This window comes from Anoplophora glabripennis, unplaced genomic scaffold (genome assembly GCF_000390285.2).
Source record: "Anoplophora glabripennis isolate ALB-LARVAE unplaced genomic scaffold, Agla_2.0 scaffold64, whole genome shotgun sequence".
Taxonomy (NCBI): domain Eukaryota; kingdom Metazoa; phylum Arthropoda; class Insecta; order Coleoptera; family Cerambycidae; genus Anoplophora; species Anoplophora glabripennis.
The window spans coordinates 726675-748211 of NW_019416216.1; the positions used below are offsets into that span (position 1 = coordinate 726675).

The following is a 21537-nucleotide window of genomic DNA, read 5'->3' on the forward strand; positions in this document are numbered from 1 at the left end:
AAGACTGTATTGATCTGTCACAATACACTGGCTCCTGCCCTATGATGTATCCAGTAAAATATACTAATGTACACCCATTACCTGTTAGCATTAGTGTTACCCGATAATTACCTGAAACGAAATATTACCAAGCCCATGGGCGGTTCTTATCTCGGGGTTTTATTACTCTCTTTCATTTCCGAACAGACTATAGTCTATGTACTATAGTGGGAGCAGATAAACAAATATAATGAAACTGTTGAACTTGGGACCAAAACGACACTCAGAGAGTGACAGTTTGATGTAGATTTTACTCTAGTGGAGTGATGGGTTCGTATTTTTTTTAGCATGACGTCGGAAACGCAGTAACTGTCAATCGTCGATGTTATTGTGAGATAATATTGAACATTTTATGGCCACATTTAAATGGCATGGATTTATGGTTCCAGAAAGATAGCGCCAATCTGTTACATGGCGCATGAAACAATTCAGTTGTCGCGACACAAGTCTACTGGGCAACACATTTCATGCAACAACAAAGTCCAAATGGTCACCAAGGTCGACTGACATCAGTCCGTGCGATTTCTTCCTCTGGGGATTTCCTAAAGGACCATCAACGATTCGAAGAGTTGTTTCCAGGTAAGCGAAATTACTGTCCATAATTTTGTCAAAAAAATTCAAGATAATTTTCTGATATTTTATATCACTTTTGACAGCAACATTTAGTTTTTAAATTTATGTAATAACCTTGCAAATTAATGGATAAATAAAATGTTTTTTCCTTAAATTAAGCCCTGCTTTTATTTTGAGGATTGGTTGTTGCTTTGCTTTTAACAGTATATGAAACAATAGAGCATGACAATGCCAACTGCTTACTTGAAATATCCTATCCACTTTCTCCTTTACCGTGTCTTCGTCTATGCAGGGCTCGGACAGCTTCCCCATCAGGTCGTAGATAGCGGAAACAATATCCGTCATTTCCTCACGTGTGATACAGCCATCCCCGTTGATGTCGTAGAGGGAGAACGCCCAGCGCAGCTTTTCGTCCAGCGAGCCCCTCGACAGGATGGACAGGTTCTGCACGAAATCCTGCAATGAAAGGGCTCGTTAGTTGTTAGGTCCAGACGTCTCGAATGAAAGGGGTCGATGTTCGAAACGTCCTATCACAACTAAACACATATTTATACAGAATATTTGAATATGTCAAATTAAGTAGTTTTAATGAATTTTACATCTACAAAGTTACTTCGTTTATCGCCAGAGGAAGTCGAAGTTCGAAAAATAGTCGGATTATACGATTTCAAAAATGTTTGGCATGTCTCGAATATACGAATAAACCAACTTTTGACTTATCTAATAACTGAAGCAATTGCATTTACAGAAACGGAACCACCTCATAAACAAGCATAGTTATACAGGGTGTTTCAGAAAGATCCCCCGTAAATTCAGGGGGTGATAGTATGACAAAAAATAAGAATTTTTTGTCTTATGAACTATATGTCTATCTCCTCTTGTTTTCGAGATACAGAGCGACAAAATAAAATTTTTTAAATAGAATTTTTACAAAAATTTTCAAACGAAGCGAAATATTTCTATGAAATTTGGTATCCCGGGGTTTTTAAGGACGCCAAATACGCTGGTCTAATTATTTTTTAGATATTTCGTAGAGGGCGCTAGTTACGCAACATTCCTGTTACGTTTTCGGTTCTAATTTTTTTGAGGTTAGGTCTTTTTCTGGCTCCAATTTCTAATGTACAATTATTTTCTAAATAAATGTGCTCAGAACTTCTTAATCTGGACGGTTTTCGAGATAAAAGGCTTTTAATTGAACTCTTACAATATTACGGTGTAGAAAATAAGTGACTTTTCTCAAAGTAGGCTTATGACAAAACTTATTGATGGATGAATAAACAACGCATACATTCTCAGTAGTATTTTAAACTCTAATTAACTTTATATCAAAATTTTAGTGATTATGAGTTAGTCATTGCTAACTACAGTCACTAACACTAAAATTTTTGGAAATTTTCGTAAAAATTCTATTTAAAAAATTTTATTTTATGGCTCTGTATCTCGAAAAGAAGAGGAGATAGACATATAGTTCATAAGACAATAAATTCTTATTTTTTGTCGTACTATCACTCCCTGAATCTACGGGAGGTCTTTCTGAAACACCCTGTATAAGTTCAGATTTTATTTATTACAAAGGTTTTCAAGTTTGTTTTTTATTGTAAATTCTTTGTACATAATTCTAACGATATTACAATTTTTGAATTTTAAATCACATTAATTTAAAAAATATAAGAAAATAATAATAAGAATAATTGCAATTAAGTTTTTTTTTTACTAACTTTTATGTTTCTTAATTTTTATATTTTTGATGAGAAACCATTCAGTTATAAAATGAACTGTTCGACGCATTCTTTCATTTTTATTATCAAATAAATAATTTTTTGTGATAATTAAATCAGATTTGTATCGAAAAGACGGCGGTACTGGTTAACAGTGCTATATTACTCGAAAACAACTACGAAACAAAAGACAACATGGAAAAAGTTGCACCCTCTGAGAAAACAGAAAAATAAGAAGTACTAAAGTACAATTACTTCGATTACAATGTTACACATTATTTAAAAAATATTAAAATTTCAATTCAAGGTTTGACGCCCTCTAGCGGCTAGAATAACAAGCACAGATCAAAGATTTCTAGTTAAGGCTAATTGTAAGAAAGATCAATGTAAGTCTGTAACGACGAGATGCACAGATTTTTCTTCATGAAAATACAGTCCGTACAATATTTTGTTGGGACAGAATTTCAAGAAAAGAATAAGCCAAACAAGTTCTGTTATCTGAACTACTTGTAAGTTTGGGACAAAATTCATAACTTTTATAACAAGTGATTTTTAAAAAAACGGCGAGACAGGTCGATTTTGTTCTCCGGAGGGGCATCCTTTAAGATGATCCAGTTGTATACAGGATGACCCAGAAAAGCTGGGCAGCAAATAAACTTGTTTTGTCTTATGGAACACCCTGTATATTTTTTCATATTCGGATAAAGCTTTCTCTTACGAATACAATGATGTAGGGTTTGATGGATCTATCTCAAATAACAAGCGAGATATTGAGAGAGAATGACATTTGTTTCAAAAAATTATTTAATGTCATTTTTCATAAAAGAAATTGTACTTGGAAACGAAAGAAATGCAAATAATTAACGAAATTTAACGTAAATTTTCAAATTGTTCTCCACCAACAATTTGGCACCAACCAGAGAGAGCGTAAACACTTTGCACACTACGCTCAATAATTTCTGGGCTGATTATTTCCATTTCACCACGAATTCTCAGTTGTAAGTCTAATTCTTTGGTAGATTGAAGTATACCCTAGATTTTAAATGACCCCATAGAAAAAAATCCAAATGAGTAAAGTCGGGAGAATGCGGGGGCCACTCCAAAGATCCTCTCCGCCCTATCCATCTTTCAGGAAACGTATCATCAAGATATTGCCGAACCTCTAAGCCAAAGTGAGGTGGAGCTCCATCTTGTTGAAACCAAATAGTTTCATGGAACGCTATCTCAACAAATATCGTACGAAGTGTAACTCTATATAAGGCATTTTTACATTCATTAGTGTCGCGTCAAAATAAACGACGAACTAGTGTGTAATTTCCATATTGAACATTTTAGAGAACATGTCTCGGAATATGTTCATAAAAACCTTTTCTATTATTTTGACGAGTATCACGAGCTCTTGAAGACTTTGACATTCTGTGTTATGGAGAGATTATGTCTTTACGATCTTAAAGTCTACTTAGTAAACACCAAGTACCTATTTGGCAAATGCCGAATACTATGTGAAAAATTCACCATCGTATACCGTTTCAGCTTACAGTCATTAGTCGCAAATTGTCAAAAGAGATGAAACCCCACGCCAGATTACATTACATTACCATCCCTCGAGTGATGGCTTGTACTAAGTACATACATGATGAATATGGCTTACTAGCACTTACTTACTGCCACGTTCACTAAAACCTACAGAACGTATCAAGTTACTGGGCAAAAACCGAGTAGTGAGTGGCTGGCTTAACGTTGCGTAATATCCAGTAGCAGAGCAGGTGTCTTTACTGCTTTATGGGCTTCCGAAAGGATCGATATATGCTTTCAGTCCTTTGCTTTTATGTTTAATGAACTTTAACTACCGATAACACGAATACACCCGTAAAGGTAAAACTTGTCTCCGAATAAATGCATTTTGATGTACGATGCACACACCTGTTGCTCGAACACCTCACCAGGGGCTTGTGTGCAATGTCACGTACAATTCGTGGTGTAAAAAACGAATATCGTATATCTCTTTCTGTATTTAAAATATGTAAAAGTGACCATCGTTGCCTTTTCATATTTACGGGTTTGTAACAAAATTTAAGAGTGCGATTTAGATCGGATGTATTATGCACGCTCTTTATGACAGTTTAACGTAGTGAATCATTTGCGGGTGGCAATAATATTTGTATGTGGATGCGGTAGAACGAGGGTTTTTTCCTTTTAAGGGGATTGATTTCGTTAAATCAATCATCAGCCCACCGAAAAAGGAAGGAAACCAGCGTTCAATTTATCACTATATCGTAATGATATATATCTGTTGATCTTTATGGTTCTTGAAGTCACAGCGCCAATTGTTCGTTAATAAAAGTTGCAATATGTTTGTAAATATAAATTTGAAATAGACATGCATTATTTAGAGGGTAGGAAAAAGTTATTTTGTATACTGCATATTTTTTTACTCATGTTACTTTCATATCTCTGTTTATAAGTTGTAAATACAGTACTTGATACAAAAAAGTCGAGTACCTACAAATAGATGAGGTCAAAATAATAATAATTCTTCATATATTTTTTTCCATACGGGTCTTCGTTAACAAGTTACGGGCCTTCAAAGATGAAAATTAAAAAGTTATTTTTATTTACAATATCTAAATATTAACTTCAGCATGATGCAAATTTGGTGATCGATAACACAAGCGTACAGCTTGTTGATGTTGTCAGTGAAACTTGAATATGCCCAGAACGCCAGGGACGGACTATGCCCAATGGTTAACAAAATTTTTGCATAGATGACGATCGCAATCTGCCTGTATCAAAAATAAGTTCCCTGAAGACTTTGCCAACAATAATACCCTCTTGGTTCAACTCTGTAAAATTAATAGTTTAGGAAATGTTTTCTACATAAATTTAAAAAAGCTGTAGAAACTGTTATGCTACTGTAGTGGCGTTATAAATATTTATTTTGAACATGAGTTTCTTGATACTTTTTTTACCAAAAGTTTCATAGGAACTGATGCTTTTTTACTCAACAGCTTCTAATAAGTATAACACTTGGTTAAATTATATAGGTATTATATATTAACCATAGGCTTTCGGTTCTTTATCAATTTGTAAAAATATGCAGGAAATAAATCAGACAATATTATGAAATAATTGATAATATACAAATTATGTAAACAATGTTAACGACTATTGTAACTGAAATAGCAAGTGCTAAATAAACGTATTATTATTATTATTATATTATTAATATTCCAACAAATCAGACAATACAGGAAGTAAATCGAAGAATATTTCTTTCATTTGATAGGGAGGAGTATACGTTTTTCTGAGTAGGTACTAGCGATTTATCTAGTTTTTACATGGATTTATAAGTCAGGTTTATTAATTAAATTAAAATAATTGCGTTAAGTCAAATACAAGAACTGCTACTAACATTAATCAAATGCTAATGCATGCCACTATTATTACTATTGGCATTGCCTTGTATAGAAACTTGGTCCATAATCAGAATGAGATTTTAGTATGTAGTAGCGAAATGCATTCCAAAGAACGTGGGAATTCCAAGAATAAGTTGTTAGAAAAATAATAGATCAAATAGCTGGTTTTAGGTGGATTTTCCAAGCTATAAGAATAGATTAAATGAGATTGACTAATCCGTCCCGTATTGCTACACGGAGTCACTAGAGGAAGGCTAGGGTTATTTGCGAGTACAGTTAGTCACAGAATTATTTATATAAATATAAGTCCAGTCAGTTAGGTAATTATTAACATAGCCAAAGCTTCCCGATATTTAGGAGCCCACCAATAAAATAAGAACAGAAACTTCTGGATCCAAGAAATGGGCGTGTCGAAGCGAGGTGTCGAATTCAGGAGAGATCTCCGAAAAAAGTCAGTTTTTCCTTGGGTTCTACATTGAGCAGTCTACTTAGATTTAGAGTCTCGGGTTAATTTAATAATTTAATTTAATAATGGATTCCAAATTTTGCTATGGTTCGCGCATTTCCTGAATCTCGGTACGCTGTCGCGTGTCAATACCCTTCCCGAAGGTTTTAGTGTTTGCTTGTTCTTCCAACTTAAGTGTCACCCTATACAACCAACCACTGGATTACCTTGTACATGAGCGACATACGGTATTCATTCGCTGAACGTACAACATTTCTAAGTTCCCACGTATTAATTAAGGTGTAATGATAATTATAAACTCCCTTTCGAGACGTTAATAGTAAACTCTTTTGTCAGTTAACACCGTTATGATACTGGTCATAGCAGTAGATAGATAAGTAAAGAAATAACCCCTCAGGTTACAGGTCTGTTTAGTTCGAAAGTAGATAATTTTCTCAATATCAATAGTAACTGGGTTACGGACATTGGCGGCGGAAAGGGGGGGCTAGAGGGGGCTAAGCCCCTCCCAACGTAGGACCTAACCCCCCCAATGTAGACCGAGCGCATCAGATTTGTTAAAAAATAATGCATTATCGCGATCGCGAACGACCTTCTAACTTTAAATTGCGTGCCTGCGCGTGCTTCGTTGATCCAGCTCCAGAACCTGACAATGATCATCCGATATGTTTCACCAATTTGGTAAAATTTATATTGGTTTTTATTTTATGAAAGACTGCATTTTTCAAGGGGGCTCAAACCCCGTCCCAGCAAAAGATGTTCCGCCGCCAATAGTTACGGATGATTGAAGATACCTCGCACACTACCCCACTCTCCCCTATATTTCAGTGGGATGCTTTGCGCTAGCCGCAAACGTGTTGCAAAATTAATCTTAAACGATATTCTCCCAAGTGATCATCTAATTATAATGCGCAAATTGCCCGGCGTGGGGCCAGTTGCAAATGCAAATACCGAACTCACTGGTCCGTGAAGAAAACTCGAAATACTGCTTCGGCTTATGCACCGTGCTCCATTTCTAATTCCCTGCAACTAATGGCGGTTTTAATTATGCGCTTTGGGGATTACGAGATTTTAATGCGATATTGCCGGACATATTTCGCTGCAGTCCGTATAATCGCGAAATGATTTTAGACAATAAGTAAGCAGAGCTTACCGTGATTTGCATTGTTAGGACCAACGACTGTTCGGCAAATATGCCGAAAGGATCTCGATTAAAGGGATTTACTGTGGGTAGCCTAACCTTGTTGACCTTATTTCAACCATTTATAATATATTGTCGTACCCCACACTAACAAAACAATATTGTGGTTTCATATTTTAAATTGGCTGAAACGAGGGTAGGTAATATGGCATGTAGATTTGAAAATAATTAATACAATCCCTTGTGCTAATAACGTCAGCAATGTTTATAGTTATTTTTGGTGCTAGATTGCAAAATTGCTATTTTTGCAATCGAGAATGAAAGTTTTATTTAGTAATTTTTATAAACTAATGCAAAAAAATAAAGTGTAAACAGAATTTCTAAAATTTTTCCATGATTTTTGACAAACTGTATTTAGGTGGAAAATGGTCGTATCGGGAATTAAAAAAGGTATTTTGAAGCTCTATAATTCTAGTTTTTAGATCTTAGATTTTTTTTTCATCAATTTAAACATTATTTGCGGTAAAAATGTGAAGAAACCTCAAAAAAATCTCTTTTTCATTTTAATCATGATTATGAAGTGTTTAAGCTCAAAAAACGTGACCCTTTAATTTTTTTCAAAAGTTTGACTGTTTGAAACAAAGAAACGGTTAGTTAGATCGAGACGAAACTTCACAGAGTTCAACTGGATATATCAAACTGTAAAATTCATGCTTAACATTAGTCATTTCATGAATATTTCTAATTTAGCCGTCAATTTTCTAAAAAAACATAAATTACCTTTTTTTCCTTTCTTTTAAATTCGTGTAAAAGAAGAAAATAATATTTTTCCGAAAAGTTGCGGCAGCATGTTATATGAAATTTATTCCAGTTTTCGAAACTGTCTTTCAATTGTTTGTACGATCATTTGTCGCCGAGATATCGATGATGAAGACAAAAGGGTCCTTTTCCATTAAAAGTCCAATATTTCGATGAAAAATGGTCGTATTGAAATTTGAAAATAAGGAAATTGAAGCTGAATAAACAAGCTTAACTGAACAAATTTTTTCCTTTTTTTCTTAGAAGTCATGATAACCGTAGCTCCTAAAAAATTTCGACCAAAAGATCTAAAAACTAGAATCTTAGAGCTTCAAAATGTTTTTTCTTTATTCCCGATACGACCATTTTTCACCTAAATAGAGTCTGTCAAATATCACGGGAAAATCGCGGAAATTCTTTTGACCCCTTTATTTTTTTGCATTAGTTTATGGTAACTAAATTCAAGTCGACAAAGGAATTCATTTTCTTAAATCTACAAATGTACTCTAATCATATCTCGAAAATGGGTCGGTACTTGCACATAGCCAGTACCCGAGTTTCGTCTGCCCACTTGAAATTAATTCAATAACTGCTCCCGCCTGATGAACCCTTTAGAAAACATTTGATCTTGTGCGAACAAAGCCCGGGAAATTGTACGTAATATCAAGAAAAACGTTCCAGCAAACTCTCTCATCATTCAAAGAGGATTCGGGTTTGCTTTCTGTCTTGTGAAGTGATGCGAAAAGTTCATCTAGCGGACTGAAGAGTTTTTTTGTTAGAAGTTTTTTTTTAGTTGCTCGCCGATGTAGGTTATTACAAAGCCCAGGTAAAGGAAAATTATTAGTTATTTTTATGTGCCGCATCTCGGCACGAATTATAAAATTTGTAATTCCGTTTCTGCGCTCACAAGCTTAAACTAGTATAGTAAAACGTGTACTAAATTGTATTACCGTTTCTATTTCCAGCGAAAAACTGCAATTTCCGTAAAATGATGATGATAAATTGTAATTGTTGTAAGATTGATTGGTCAAATAGAGAAAATGAGTTTATCTAGAGCAAAGTTGAAAGTTAAAAAACACATATTAAGGTGTTAAAGTCATAATGATTATTCAGACTTTTTGCTATATAGTTTATTAAACGTAACGCTGTAGATTAATATTTTTAAAGAAGCGCGGGCTAGTGGGAGTGAGAAAGTACCGCACTTGTGTGATTGAACATATGTAAAGGTGGATATCCATTACTACGCAGTATGTTTTGAGTTTGGGATTCTTCTGTAACTCTGCAACTGTAAAATTTATAAAAAAAAACGGTTTTAATAAAAGTAGCATAATAATATTAGATATAGTTTATTAAATGTGCATGGTATTTACAACTTACCGTTTTCGAGATAATCAGTTGTTTTTGAAAAAAAATCACAATTTCAGCTCTCTAAATGAGGCTAGGTAGCATCTAAACCATTAGAGTTAGAAACTTGGAGTTTTCACAGTTCGTTTTGGCATAAATTACTCTATCTTGTCATCTGTGAGCAGAACGTGTACGTTATTAAGACTCGGAAATACTGAGACCTACATTTGATAATCTTAGGAGTTAAAAAACTTTTTTTTCAAACGGAATGACCCATATTAATAATGGATGAATGCCAAATTGAATGCCCTTTCGACTGATATAAGGTTGTACTTATCTTTACCAGTTTTCCAGAAGAATCTGGTTCTTTTTTAAAATCCGAAAAAGTAGCTATGTAACAGCGTCAAGAAGGCCTTGCAAAACCACTTTTCTCTCACATTTTATCAGGTCTGGGACTGACAGTGTCAATATTTTGACTTGTCAATGCTGCGAGAAACAACTACTCCGAGAGCTATTTGCCCCTACCGGCATTGAATTATACTCGTAACACCTAGTGCAACAGCTAGGATCGTATGTCAGTCTACCCACCAGGCACAGACTGGTTTCGGACTTATTAGTCCTCATCAGTGTAGGGAGTCTGCACGACAGATGGAGCCATTGGCTCCCGCGTACAATGTATTTATGTATAAACAGCTGGGTCGTTTGTCGGTTGTCGCATCTACGACACACTGATGAGGACTAATAAGTCCGAAACCGGTCTGTGCCTGGTGGGTAGACTGACAAACGATCCTAGCTGTTGCACTAGGTGTTGCGAGTATAATTCAATGCTGGTAGGAGCAAACAGCTGTCGGAGTAGTTGTTTCTCGCAGCACTGACAAGTCAAACATTGTGTTACGCCCTCTGTGGGTGGCAGTCGTGCAATAAAGTACCTGCAGTTAGCAGGTAGCTTCGCTATCAAAAATACAATACCTATGTATGTTTTCAGCCATGAAATTTAAATAATTCCAGATATTTCGAATTTTCACCACCAAGAACGGCGCAGCGGTGATAACATTTTTAACATTAAGGCGATGTTTCGCATTGTGTTAGCTGTCTTGTCCAAATTTTGTTCGTGCAACTCTCTTGGCTTCGACAATGCAATACCTATATATGTTTTCAGCCACGAAAATTGAATAATTTCAAATATTTCGAATGTTCACCACCAAGAACGGCGGTGACAACATTTTTAACATTAACATTGAAGTCATAATATAAATTTTAATTCTAAGTAACTTTCCTTAATAACATATTTCTGTATTGTTAAAAACAGAGGTAGTTTTATTCCTGAACGATTTTTATATTTACCGATTTTCTGATCACCCTGTACATGCAAGATGAAAGTTCTCCATGCCAAACTCATTTTAAAGACAGGCAAAAATTTTAATCAAGAATGCCTTTTTCTCATAAATGAAAAGTAAAAATATTTTCCCCCTTTTTCACTCTAACTGTATGAGTTGATAAAATAGTATTTCTACCTCGAGACGAAATTTTTTTAACTATTTTACATTTATGAGCCGGCCTTTGACGCAGCTGGTGCACAATTCGCTCAATCACAATAAAAGCATTTTAATCTCCTGTTGGAAAATGTGCCGTTACAGTTTTTACATTGCAATTGGTATTGTTTTGCTAAAAACCTTCCCGTTCTTCCCAATTTTCCTTAACATACAAAATTTGTCTGACGCGGCGAGAAATCAAAGGGGATAAATCGCGAGGTTTTAAAGTTATAAATTGACGCCCGTATACTTTTAAACTAGGATCGGGCGGAAACTCGCGATTTTCGGGATGAAGGTACGAGAGAATGATAAATTTAGGATAATAAATCCTTGAGGAGAGCAGAAAACGGGTTTCAGCACAGCAATTTCTAACCGTTAGTTACTTATACGATTATGGGAGGATATATTGCGCTCGGTGCTGGGCCTTGTAAGCGTTCATATGTATCAATGAGTTAAGGATACGTTCGCACGTAAATGCAGAACAGTGCAATATGAAATATTGCACTTCTGATCCGTGTAAAACAAATGGAATGTGCCTTATATTATTTATAATAGATTGATATAAGTTCTTTTATAAGGGGGAGGGGTGAGTTCCCATTGGGAAAATAGTGGAGGTAGGTTATATAACGTTTTTCTCATTAACGTTTCATTTCTGGGATACAAGGTGTTGAAGTTTGAAAAGATGTATGTAAATTATAGGAATAAATATTAACTGCCTTAAGAAAAATTTGAAAATTATTTTACTCCCAATGGAAGTGGCGTGTATACAGAGTGTCCCGTTCATGTTTCAAAAAAACTTGTGTGCAAGTTCCTCATGGAAAAATAATAGGTGTAGTTCATGTAAAGTTTTTTTCTTAGACGTCTTGTTTTCGAGATACAGTGTGTTGAAGTTGTTACTTTCCAAATGTTTTTTTTTAATTATCTTTAAATCAGCTAAAGATAAAAATGTCAAAATTTTTACACGAGTAAACATCAACTGTGCGTTAAGAATCATTTGCAAATAGTTTCTTTCTGAAAAGCAGTGTCGCCGATACAGGTAATTGGAGGGGTACAATCGAAAAAAAAATGTTAAAATTCAAAATTTATAACATTTTTAAACGGTTTTGTAAACTCTAAAGCATACTACAAAAAAATTTATACTTGTCGAAATTCGGTAGCATGTACCATTTTCAAGAAAAATGAAGTTGCATAGAAGAAAATAGGGGACAATTCTACTGTAGTATTTCCAGTTTTGCTCATTTATTGAATTGTGCAGCTGTTTTGGTCTGTATGTCTCCGAGTCTTTTTCCTAATATTTTTCTGTTATCACTTTTTTAAGCATTCATGTCCAACAAAATGAAAATAATGACTTCTGCAGCAACGTCCTATTTACTGACGAAAAAATAGAGTAACAAATTTGCTTAACAATCACGGTGAAGTGATGGTAATCCAAAGGCAAAAATTGTCTACCATTTCCAACATCAATTTGGTATGAATGTATGAACTGGAATTATCGGTGACCATTTATTAGGACCTCTTGAGTTGCCGCCATGTTTAAATAGTGCTCAGTATTTAAATCTCTTACAAGATATTATGCCATTTATTAGAAGATATGGACTTAAATATTAGAAGAGATCTATGATTTATCCATGATGTGCACCACCACATTACACTCAAGTTGTGTGGCAGCTCCTTAATAACCATTTTACTAGACGATAGATTGAGCGTAGAAATGGAGCTGTAAATTGGCCTGCAAGGTCACCCGACCTGAATCTTTTAGATTTTTATTTTTGGCGATTTATTAAAGGCAAAGTATATAATATGCTACATTTGTACAAACTCAGCAAGAATTGTGGAAATGTCATCACATTCGATAGGATATTGAAATTTTGTTTAGCGCACAGCAATGATTTCTTCGACGTATAATCTTATCCACAGAAAAAAATGACGAGCAATTTCAATATTTATTATAACATTTTATTTATTTAATTGTGTACCTACATTATTTACTTATGTATTTAATATTTTTTGCTTTGTGCATTTTTTATTTAGTCTTTAAACTGTTTATTGCAAAATGCATGCTAGCACATTCATTTACGAAAGGTTTATTAGGTAATGTTAACTGACTATTAGAATAACAGAGTTGATTTTTAAGAATTTAAGAGAACTAAACTTGCTAATAATCAAGATTTGCCGAAATTGATTTTTTTAATGTTAAAGGTTGTTTATTGTTAATGTTTTTTATTGTTAAACTTCTACAAATATTGCTTAAAAATAAGTAATTTTCGTAGTATTAATTTGCTTTTGAAATATAAATGGGCACCCTGTGTATACTATCATTATATTTTTCGCACGCTTACGATATTTTACTACTACGGATTTTTTTTTAAATTCCATCTGTGCAGAGCTGAATTTCCCTCTAAAGAGCCTTAGTTTATCTAGAAACACTTTTTTTTGTTCTAAATGTTCACAGTGATTACTAGAGCTGTCATAATTGGCCGCGCACCAAAGATGTGCCAATCATCAACATAAAATAAAGCGAAGAATGATTATAAGATTCATGTCATTGTATCATTGCGAAACCATAAATTGTTTTACGCATCGTTACTTATCGGTTACACGATCTGGATGGATCCGTTATAGATCGCATCATCAGGTATAGTTCTACACTAGTTTCAGCGAAACTTATTCGCGGCGGTGATAAAATATCTTAATCTGAAGAGAACGACCGTTTTCAACAACAATCAGAGTCGATTGTTGAAATAAAATATTTTTTTATTAACTGACGAGTTTGAAAGATAAATTCATTGCCTACTACTGACCTTTCGATTGTTTTCTAATAAACACTGTTAAAATTTTGTTTCAGTTAATACGGTTTTTCTTGAAAACCAAGTTTTTTAAAATTTATTAAGAGTACAAAAAATTTTAAAATTCATTCAATTAATATTATCATTTTTCAATTCGGTTAATGAAAAAAAAAGGTTCTGTACAATTTTAGGGGTGAGTCATCCACAATGAACACCTTGTAGTGCTTCAATTAACTTTAAATCATAGTCAAAGAAGACCAGTAATAAACCTAAATCATCTACCAAATTTGGTTCTTCTGCGGTAAAGTGTTGCAGAGATATTATTTTTAATTTTCTCCTTATTTAATCTCAAAACATTATGACTATTACAAAACGGTTGACCAGAAGTACTATCAATAATAATTTTAAAACATGTTCTACTGCTAGAATAAAAGTGGTCAGCATAGTATTATAGTACCTACTATTCAGTTACTTATAAACTTTCTAAAGTCAATATAGTTGAAAATGTAACTTCATCTGGTACAATACACTTGCAATACAATAGAAACACAAGAAATACTTTCTTTTGACTTTAAAGTTGAAAAATTAAAATATTCATATTTAATACTGCAATATGTAGTATCTAAACGAAACCAATATATGTTGTAGAAAATCTAGGAAGAAAGCTCCGAGTTCTTTGTGTCCGGTAAATTTTAAATAAATAAAGACTTGTTCTCCGATGGGATAATCTCATAAATACTGAATTTGTACTAAATTCTGAAGGAGTCGAGCATCCAGTCCAATTTCTACATTACACGACACTGATTCGGGTTCAGTTCAGTAGCTTGACACAAAGTCCGCTGCTTCTGAAAACAAAGTGAACATTCCAGTTTTTAAACAGCCTCAATATGGTCATACACCAAAAAAATTTGACCTATTATTTTTCTTTTTGGTTCTTTGCGAATCAGGTATTGTTTTCGTCGCGACGACGAATGAAATTACAAAAAAAAAAACGGATGACATTTGCATGTCTTCTTCAACATTCTACATACAGAGTGCCCCCAGTTCGGGTTGCCTATACCTGAAATGGATACAAAATTTCAATTGTCAAAAAAATCATTCTTTATAAAAATTTTTGCTTGTCCAGAAGCCCTTGGCGAGGTAGTTATTTGTTCAATTTAATGTAGAGGGTGTTCAAAAATTTTGAAAAGGTAAAAACAGTAAAGAGTAAAGTAGGTACCTTAAATCTTAAAGCTATGTGAAAAAGTAATGGGGAAAAGTTGCTTGGAATTAAATTTTATGTTTAAATTTGAAAGCATGGCCTTAATACTCGACATTCTGGGATATTCTAGGACTCTACTTATTTTTTAATACTTTCGGAGAAGACATTCTATTTAAAAAGTATTGCTTTATTGAAAAACACATGTTATTAATATGCAAACACATGTTTGCATATTAATAATTAATTTTTTATATAGGAGGATCAAAAACCTCAAAAACATTAATCCAACATTTATTTTGAGAACACAGCAGAATCAGTATGTACGCGCCATTACAAAACTATTTATTCTACATGAAGTCCGTCAAGTTCAACACACCTCTCCAATGTAGGTCGAATGTATCATTTTTTCATTTACTTGGACAACAACTTCAATTATCCTGCTTTTCAAGAAATCAACATCGTGTTGCACTAGTTCTCTATACACTCTTTCTTTCAAAAAGCCCCAAAGGAAATAATCAAGCGGCGACAACTCAGGGGACCTTGCTGCCCAACAAATAGGACCATATCTTCCTATCCACTTATCTCGAAATTTTCTGTTAAGCCAATTGCGGACTAGAATTGTTGAGTGAGCGGGACATCCGTCTTGTTGGAAATACGCTTTTTGTCTATATTCCAAATGTTCTTCTTCTAATTCTGGCCAAAAAACGTGTCTAGCATCTCCAGGTACGTATATTGATTTAAATTTTCTTCAAAAAAGTATGGTCCAATTATTCGGTTGAAAGTAATCGCGCACCAAACATTTACTTTTTTGAACCTTTGACTTCTTGAAGTAACTGTAAAGGAAGGATTTTCTTGCGACCAAAAACGACAATTTTGCGACGATACCACTCCAGTAGAAAAAGTGGTTTCATCGGAAAAAAATATATTTTTGTGAAATTGTTTATCTACCACAATCCTTTCTCCTTCTCTAAACAGAACCCCAAACGATGTGTATCATCACCAACTTCTTGAGTGTGAATTACTTTTGGTTTGAAAGCCTTATTTTTTACCAAAATCCTCTGCATATGTGTGTTGCTAACATCGATTCGTTTAGATATCTTCCTTAGTAACAGTCTGGGGTTTTCTTCTACCGAATTCAAAACTAGTATTGTGGCTGCATCATCGTCATCGTGTCTCTTTTTTGACCTTTTTACGTTTTTTACATCACCAGTTAAATCAAATTTTCGAATTAGTTTTCTCAGATTTTGGCGGGTAACTTTAACATCTGGATATTTCTCATGAAACAATTCAATTGCTTGGCTATCAGAAATGTTACCGATGCCGTAACATTTAACTAGATAAATGCGATGCTGTAAAGTAAGCATTATTTGAATAAAATTAAATATCAACACCTAATGTCACAACTAATGCCAAACAATTATTGATAACAATTGCCTTCTACAAATTACTGGTATTTCGATTATTTCCTTTCTTGAAAGAAATAGTGTACAGAGAACCAGTGCAACACAATGTTGATTTCTTGAAAAGCAGGATAATTGAAGCTATTGCCCAAGTAAATGAAGAAATGATACATTCGACCTACGCTGCATTTAGAAAAAGATTGGAAGTGTGTTGAACTTGGCAGACTTCATGTAGAATAATTTTGTAATGGCGCGTACATACTGATTCCGCTATGTTCTCAAAATAAATGTTGGATTATTGTTTTTAAGTTTTTTGATCCCCCTGTATAAAAAATAAATTATTAATATGCAAACATGTGTATCTGTTTTTCAATAAAGCAATACTTTTTAAATAGAATCTCTCCTCCGAAAGTATTAAAAAATAAGTAGAGTCCTAGAATATCGCAGAATGTCGAGTATTAACTAGAACGCCATGCTTTCATATTTAAACATAAAATTGAATTCCAAGTAACTTTTCCCCATTACTTACTAAGATACTTTACTTTTCACTGTTTTTACCTTTTCCAAATTTTTGAACACCCTGTACATTAAGTTGAACAAATGACTATCTTGCCAAGGGCTTCTGGGCAAGCAAAAATTTTTATGAAGAATGATTTATTTTGACAATTGAAATTTTGTATCTATTTCAGGTATAGGCAACCCAACCTGGGGACATCCTGTATATTTTTTTACAAAAAATTATATCACACTACTTTTTGGGGTAATTCTCACTCTCCCACTCACCACTTAACGGATATAATTTGTTAAATTGATTACTCAACCTCTATAAAATCCAACCCCTGTCTCCCCTACGTAAATTGTACCGACCCGTAAATTTAGATGACACTTGAATTTACCCGCTCGTAAAATATAAATAAAATATACAGCTAAGAAGCTGTCTCCTATATTTAAAATTTAAATTGAAGTTTTTCATCCCCATCGCCTAGTTACAGAATAGAGACGGCTTGTCGGCAATTTTCTCCGAATAATTGCTTGTGCAATTAAAAATTCTCGCCTCCTTGTGGTGCAAAGAGCGTGAAGCGATAACGATTCGGTGAATAGTGCGCTCGACTGGGATCCCTGTGACATATTGCGGAACATTGTACAAATGATCCGTGACCCATACGGGAAATTTGACACGGTTTGCCGAGAAAATTGGTGTTGCGTTGGGGGATACAGCGTACCAAAGATTTTGCTAGTAAGTGAAAATTTTATGGATTAAATTATACATATCGATAATACGATTGAATATGATGCATTAATGATGATTGAAAAGGGACTGTTTTATATTTTTAGAAGTTATATTGGAGTTTGTGAATATAGGGTAAGTCTTAATTAGGTGTAGAAAATTTTTCCGAAACTTCTCGCCAAAACAAAATAATTGGTCACACAAAATATGTCTCCTTTCATAATGAATGGGGAGGAGTCTGCAATGGTACTTTACTCGAATTGCAGGAACTTAATAATCATATGAACGCAAATGATTACAGGGACTTTCTCGAACACCATCTTTTGCATGATTTTCTAGAAGAATCTCTTTAAATATAACAGATATTCTTCCAACACGATGGTGCACCTACTCATAGTGACAGATTCGTTATAGAGTGATGGAATTGTCATTTTGGTGATAGATAAATTGGTCGATTTAATCCTGTGAGATGGCCTTGAAGAAGTCCCGACATAAATCTCCTGTATTTCGGGATTTACCGCGAAGTAATTGACATCATGGACGTTGCTAAGATTTTTGTTCGGGGTGTGCAAGCTCTATGGAGGCCTAAAAAAAAAATTTCATGCAATTAGTATACATGGAAAATGTCAAATCACTCTTTCGTTTGATTCTAAAAATAAGGCCACGCAGTGAGCGACTTACCGATATGAGAAAGATGACATTATTGGATTTTTTTCTGGGGTAGGTACCGGACTTTCTGGGGCGAGCCATTTACACTACTGACCCCCCCCCCTAACTACGCCCGTGTTTGCCAGAATTCACTAATTGTAATATCGTTTATATTCTGTATTTTTTTTTTAATTTTGATGTTTTTTCTTACTTTATCAGTATTTAATCTCATTTTTATGGAGATTGTTTCTGTAGATCTATATCATTTTTTACTGGAGGATTTTACTGAAAATATGTAAGGATGATTTTTTGTAGTAAAGTGAAATCTAAATAAAAAAAAACAAATTACTTCCAATATTAGTCAGTGGCGTAAGTTTCACCATAGTGATAATAATCCCTAAAAAATTTCCTTAAAAAATCCTTAAAAATTTTTCCATAACTTGTTTCAATTGAGCATCGATTCCACCATAATGTGTCTTAATTTCACAGTATTTATCGAAGATATAAGATTTTTGAACGAAGGAAATCAATTTTCACTATTTTCACCTATTCATCCTTCATTTCCACCCCCAAAATAGGGGATGATTGCATTCGCAATAATTTTCCCTAAATCTGCATCAAATAAGCTTTAATTTAAAAAAAACGATTCGTTAATTCTTCTTCGAGATATTTGATTTTGACATAAAAAAATGCCCTTTGACCCAAAGTGCGGCACAAATGGCTAGCAGACCGATTGTGACAGCTCTACTTATAAACTTAATTCGCTTGTCCAATTTCCAGAATACCCACTGACCTGGAAACTTCTGAGGTTATCAATGGCAGTATTAAAAACATTATCTCTAGCACTGCCTAAAATATTTGTAAACTAATTCATTAAATTTTGCATTTAATTAGATACATTATTAGTCCATCAATCTACATTAAATATTTGATTAAGCATGATATATTCTCTAATTTGATGTGGCAAATTGCATGCGCATCTACATTATTATCAATGACATCTTCTATCATCAGTTAAAGGATATGGAAAATGTATGTTGTTGTTTCCGTGCTACCATTAAAATTTTTATGATCAGTGCAATGGCAAATAAAGACGTCTGTGTTTATTTATTTGGAGTAAGGAATAATACGTGACGAAGTAACATCAAAATCGTATTAATCCGACTGAAAATCAGTTCAGACAAAACAAATCTTATTGTTTGTTTTGTCTGCTTTCGCTGGCCGTTACTGTTCAAAAAAAATAAATCTGGGTAGAAGCATAACGTGCATTTTATCTATCTATATCACGACACTAAATCAGCCAGTCCTTCCGAGTTATTGCTTCACTTTAATTGTGTAAATATTTATTTGGGAAATTGATTCTACACATTCAAATATCCGAACATCATTCCAGACCACGATCACAAATTAGCATTTATTAAATTTTTATTCACCGTGTGTGGAAATTTAAATTTATTTCCAATCACTTGTATTTTAAGAGAATATGAGAATATTATGACGTAGATAAGGTTATGGGAAGTTTAATGTAGTAGCTTTATAGAATACCGTGTGCTACTTAGTGTTTTCAAAAAGAAAGATGCGAATGAATAATGGAATTATTCAGTTCATCTTTAAAAAAATACATATTTTCAGTTAAATAATAGATACATTTTTTCAACAATTTTTCGAAATGGCAGTAATATTTTTATCGATTCTTTTGAAGAAAACTAGGTTTTAATAACTTTTACCCTTGAGGAAATAAAAGGTTTTGTATATGATATTAATAACAATGAACCAAAATTATAAAAAAATAGATATAAGAACCAGTAATACATTAGTTTTCCAGACATTTTAATTTAAAAAACGGCAATTCCTTAGACACTTGAGTTTATAGGGAACCAACTTACTTTGACAAGTAACTAAATTTAATTAGAGTCATTACACTGACACAAACAAAGGTGCAATTAAGCATTTGTACGATAAAGCTAAATTGTTCTCTTCTAAATTTATTAAAAATGTACAGGGTGTCCCAAAGTTCGCCTCTCGGGCCCATAACAGACACAACAAAAACGACATTAAAAATCTGTTTAGATGGCGTGAATAGGAATTCGCTAAGGTCCGTTTTGTGCTTGAAAAACATTTTTTTCAAAATTCGGAAACTAAAAAAAATAACGTCATCAACTTTTTTATGATACTTAACTAAAATTATCTATTTTTTATGAACATTTTTTGTGCAGAAATTTTTTCTCTATCTCTTCTCCTCAAAAAGTTACAATAACAAACATGATACAAAAATGTATTCTATGGTATTGGAGCTAGTCGTGACTTAATCACCATTACTGTGAAAAACAATCGCTGCAACTCCTGTCACAAATTTGTTGCTATGTTCTTCTTGAAAAAGGTCAGTCCACCAAGAAAAATAGAACAATACACATAATCACGGTTAAATAGGATAACCAAATATAGAAAATATTAAACAATTTTAATTGTAACTAATAATTATAACAATAACTAATATCAAAACACAAAACAAAATATAAAATTATGATTTTTACTTTTTCGATATGCATGCCTCCTAATTCTAAGCATTTATCCAATCTTTTCCTAACTTCCCTTGTAGCTTTAAACAACGATTCTCTTGAAAGATTTCAACAAACATGTCTAATCTTTTGCTTACTTCATTTATAATGTTCCCTATAAAAAATTGTCTAGGGGCCTTAAGTCTGGAGACTTTGAAGCATATTCTACAGGCCCATTAATTCCAATCCACTTAGTTCCGAAAGTATTTTTTAAATAGTCTGTAGCTCTTTTAGCTTTATGTGGAGCAGCACCATCGTGTTGCAACCACATATTCAACTTGAGCTGCAGCGGCACATGTTCAAGCAGTGCTGGAAGCTCCTCTTGCAAAAACTGTAAATAGCTTTTAGCGTTCAATACATTTTCAAAAAAGTATGGGCCAATTAAATGTATTCCAATAATGCCACACCAAACATTTATTCCATAATGGCCCTGATTTTGAATGGGATTAACATAGTGTGGATTTTAGGTGGCCCAGTAATGTTCGTATCTTTTAGTTGGCTTGCCGTTACTTATAAAACGACTCTCATTGGTCCAAAGAATGTGTTGTAAGAGTCTATTATCTATTTCTACATTAATCATTATTTGGGCTACATAATTAAATCTTTTTTTCAGCATGTATGTCAGACAAGTGCTCCAAGTTATTTAGCATATAGTCATGCTAACCATTGGAGCTCAAAATTCTTTGTACATA

The 21537-nt window shown here is 33.7% G+C and overlaps 1 protein-coding gene across 1 annotated transcript in view; it reads right to left on the reverse strand.

Annotated features, from left to right (window-relative positions):
• The window catches only part of LOC108906696 (Kv channel-interacting protein 4-like), a 405856-nt gene that overhangs the window by 14668 nt on the left and 369651 nt on the right, over positions 1-21537 (reverse strand). Inside the window, exon 6 of the mRNA XM_018710032.1 lies at positions 856-1068. Within this exon, the coding sequence (XP_018565548.1) occupies positions 856-1068 (213 nt within the window). The remainder of the gene's footprint in view (positions 1-855; positions 1069-21537) is intronic.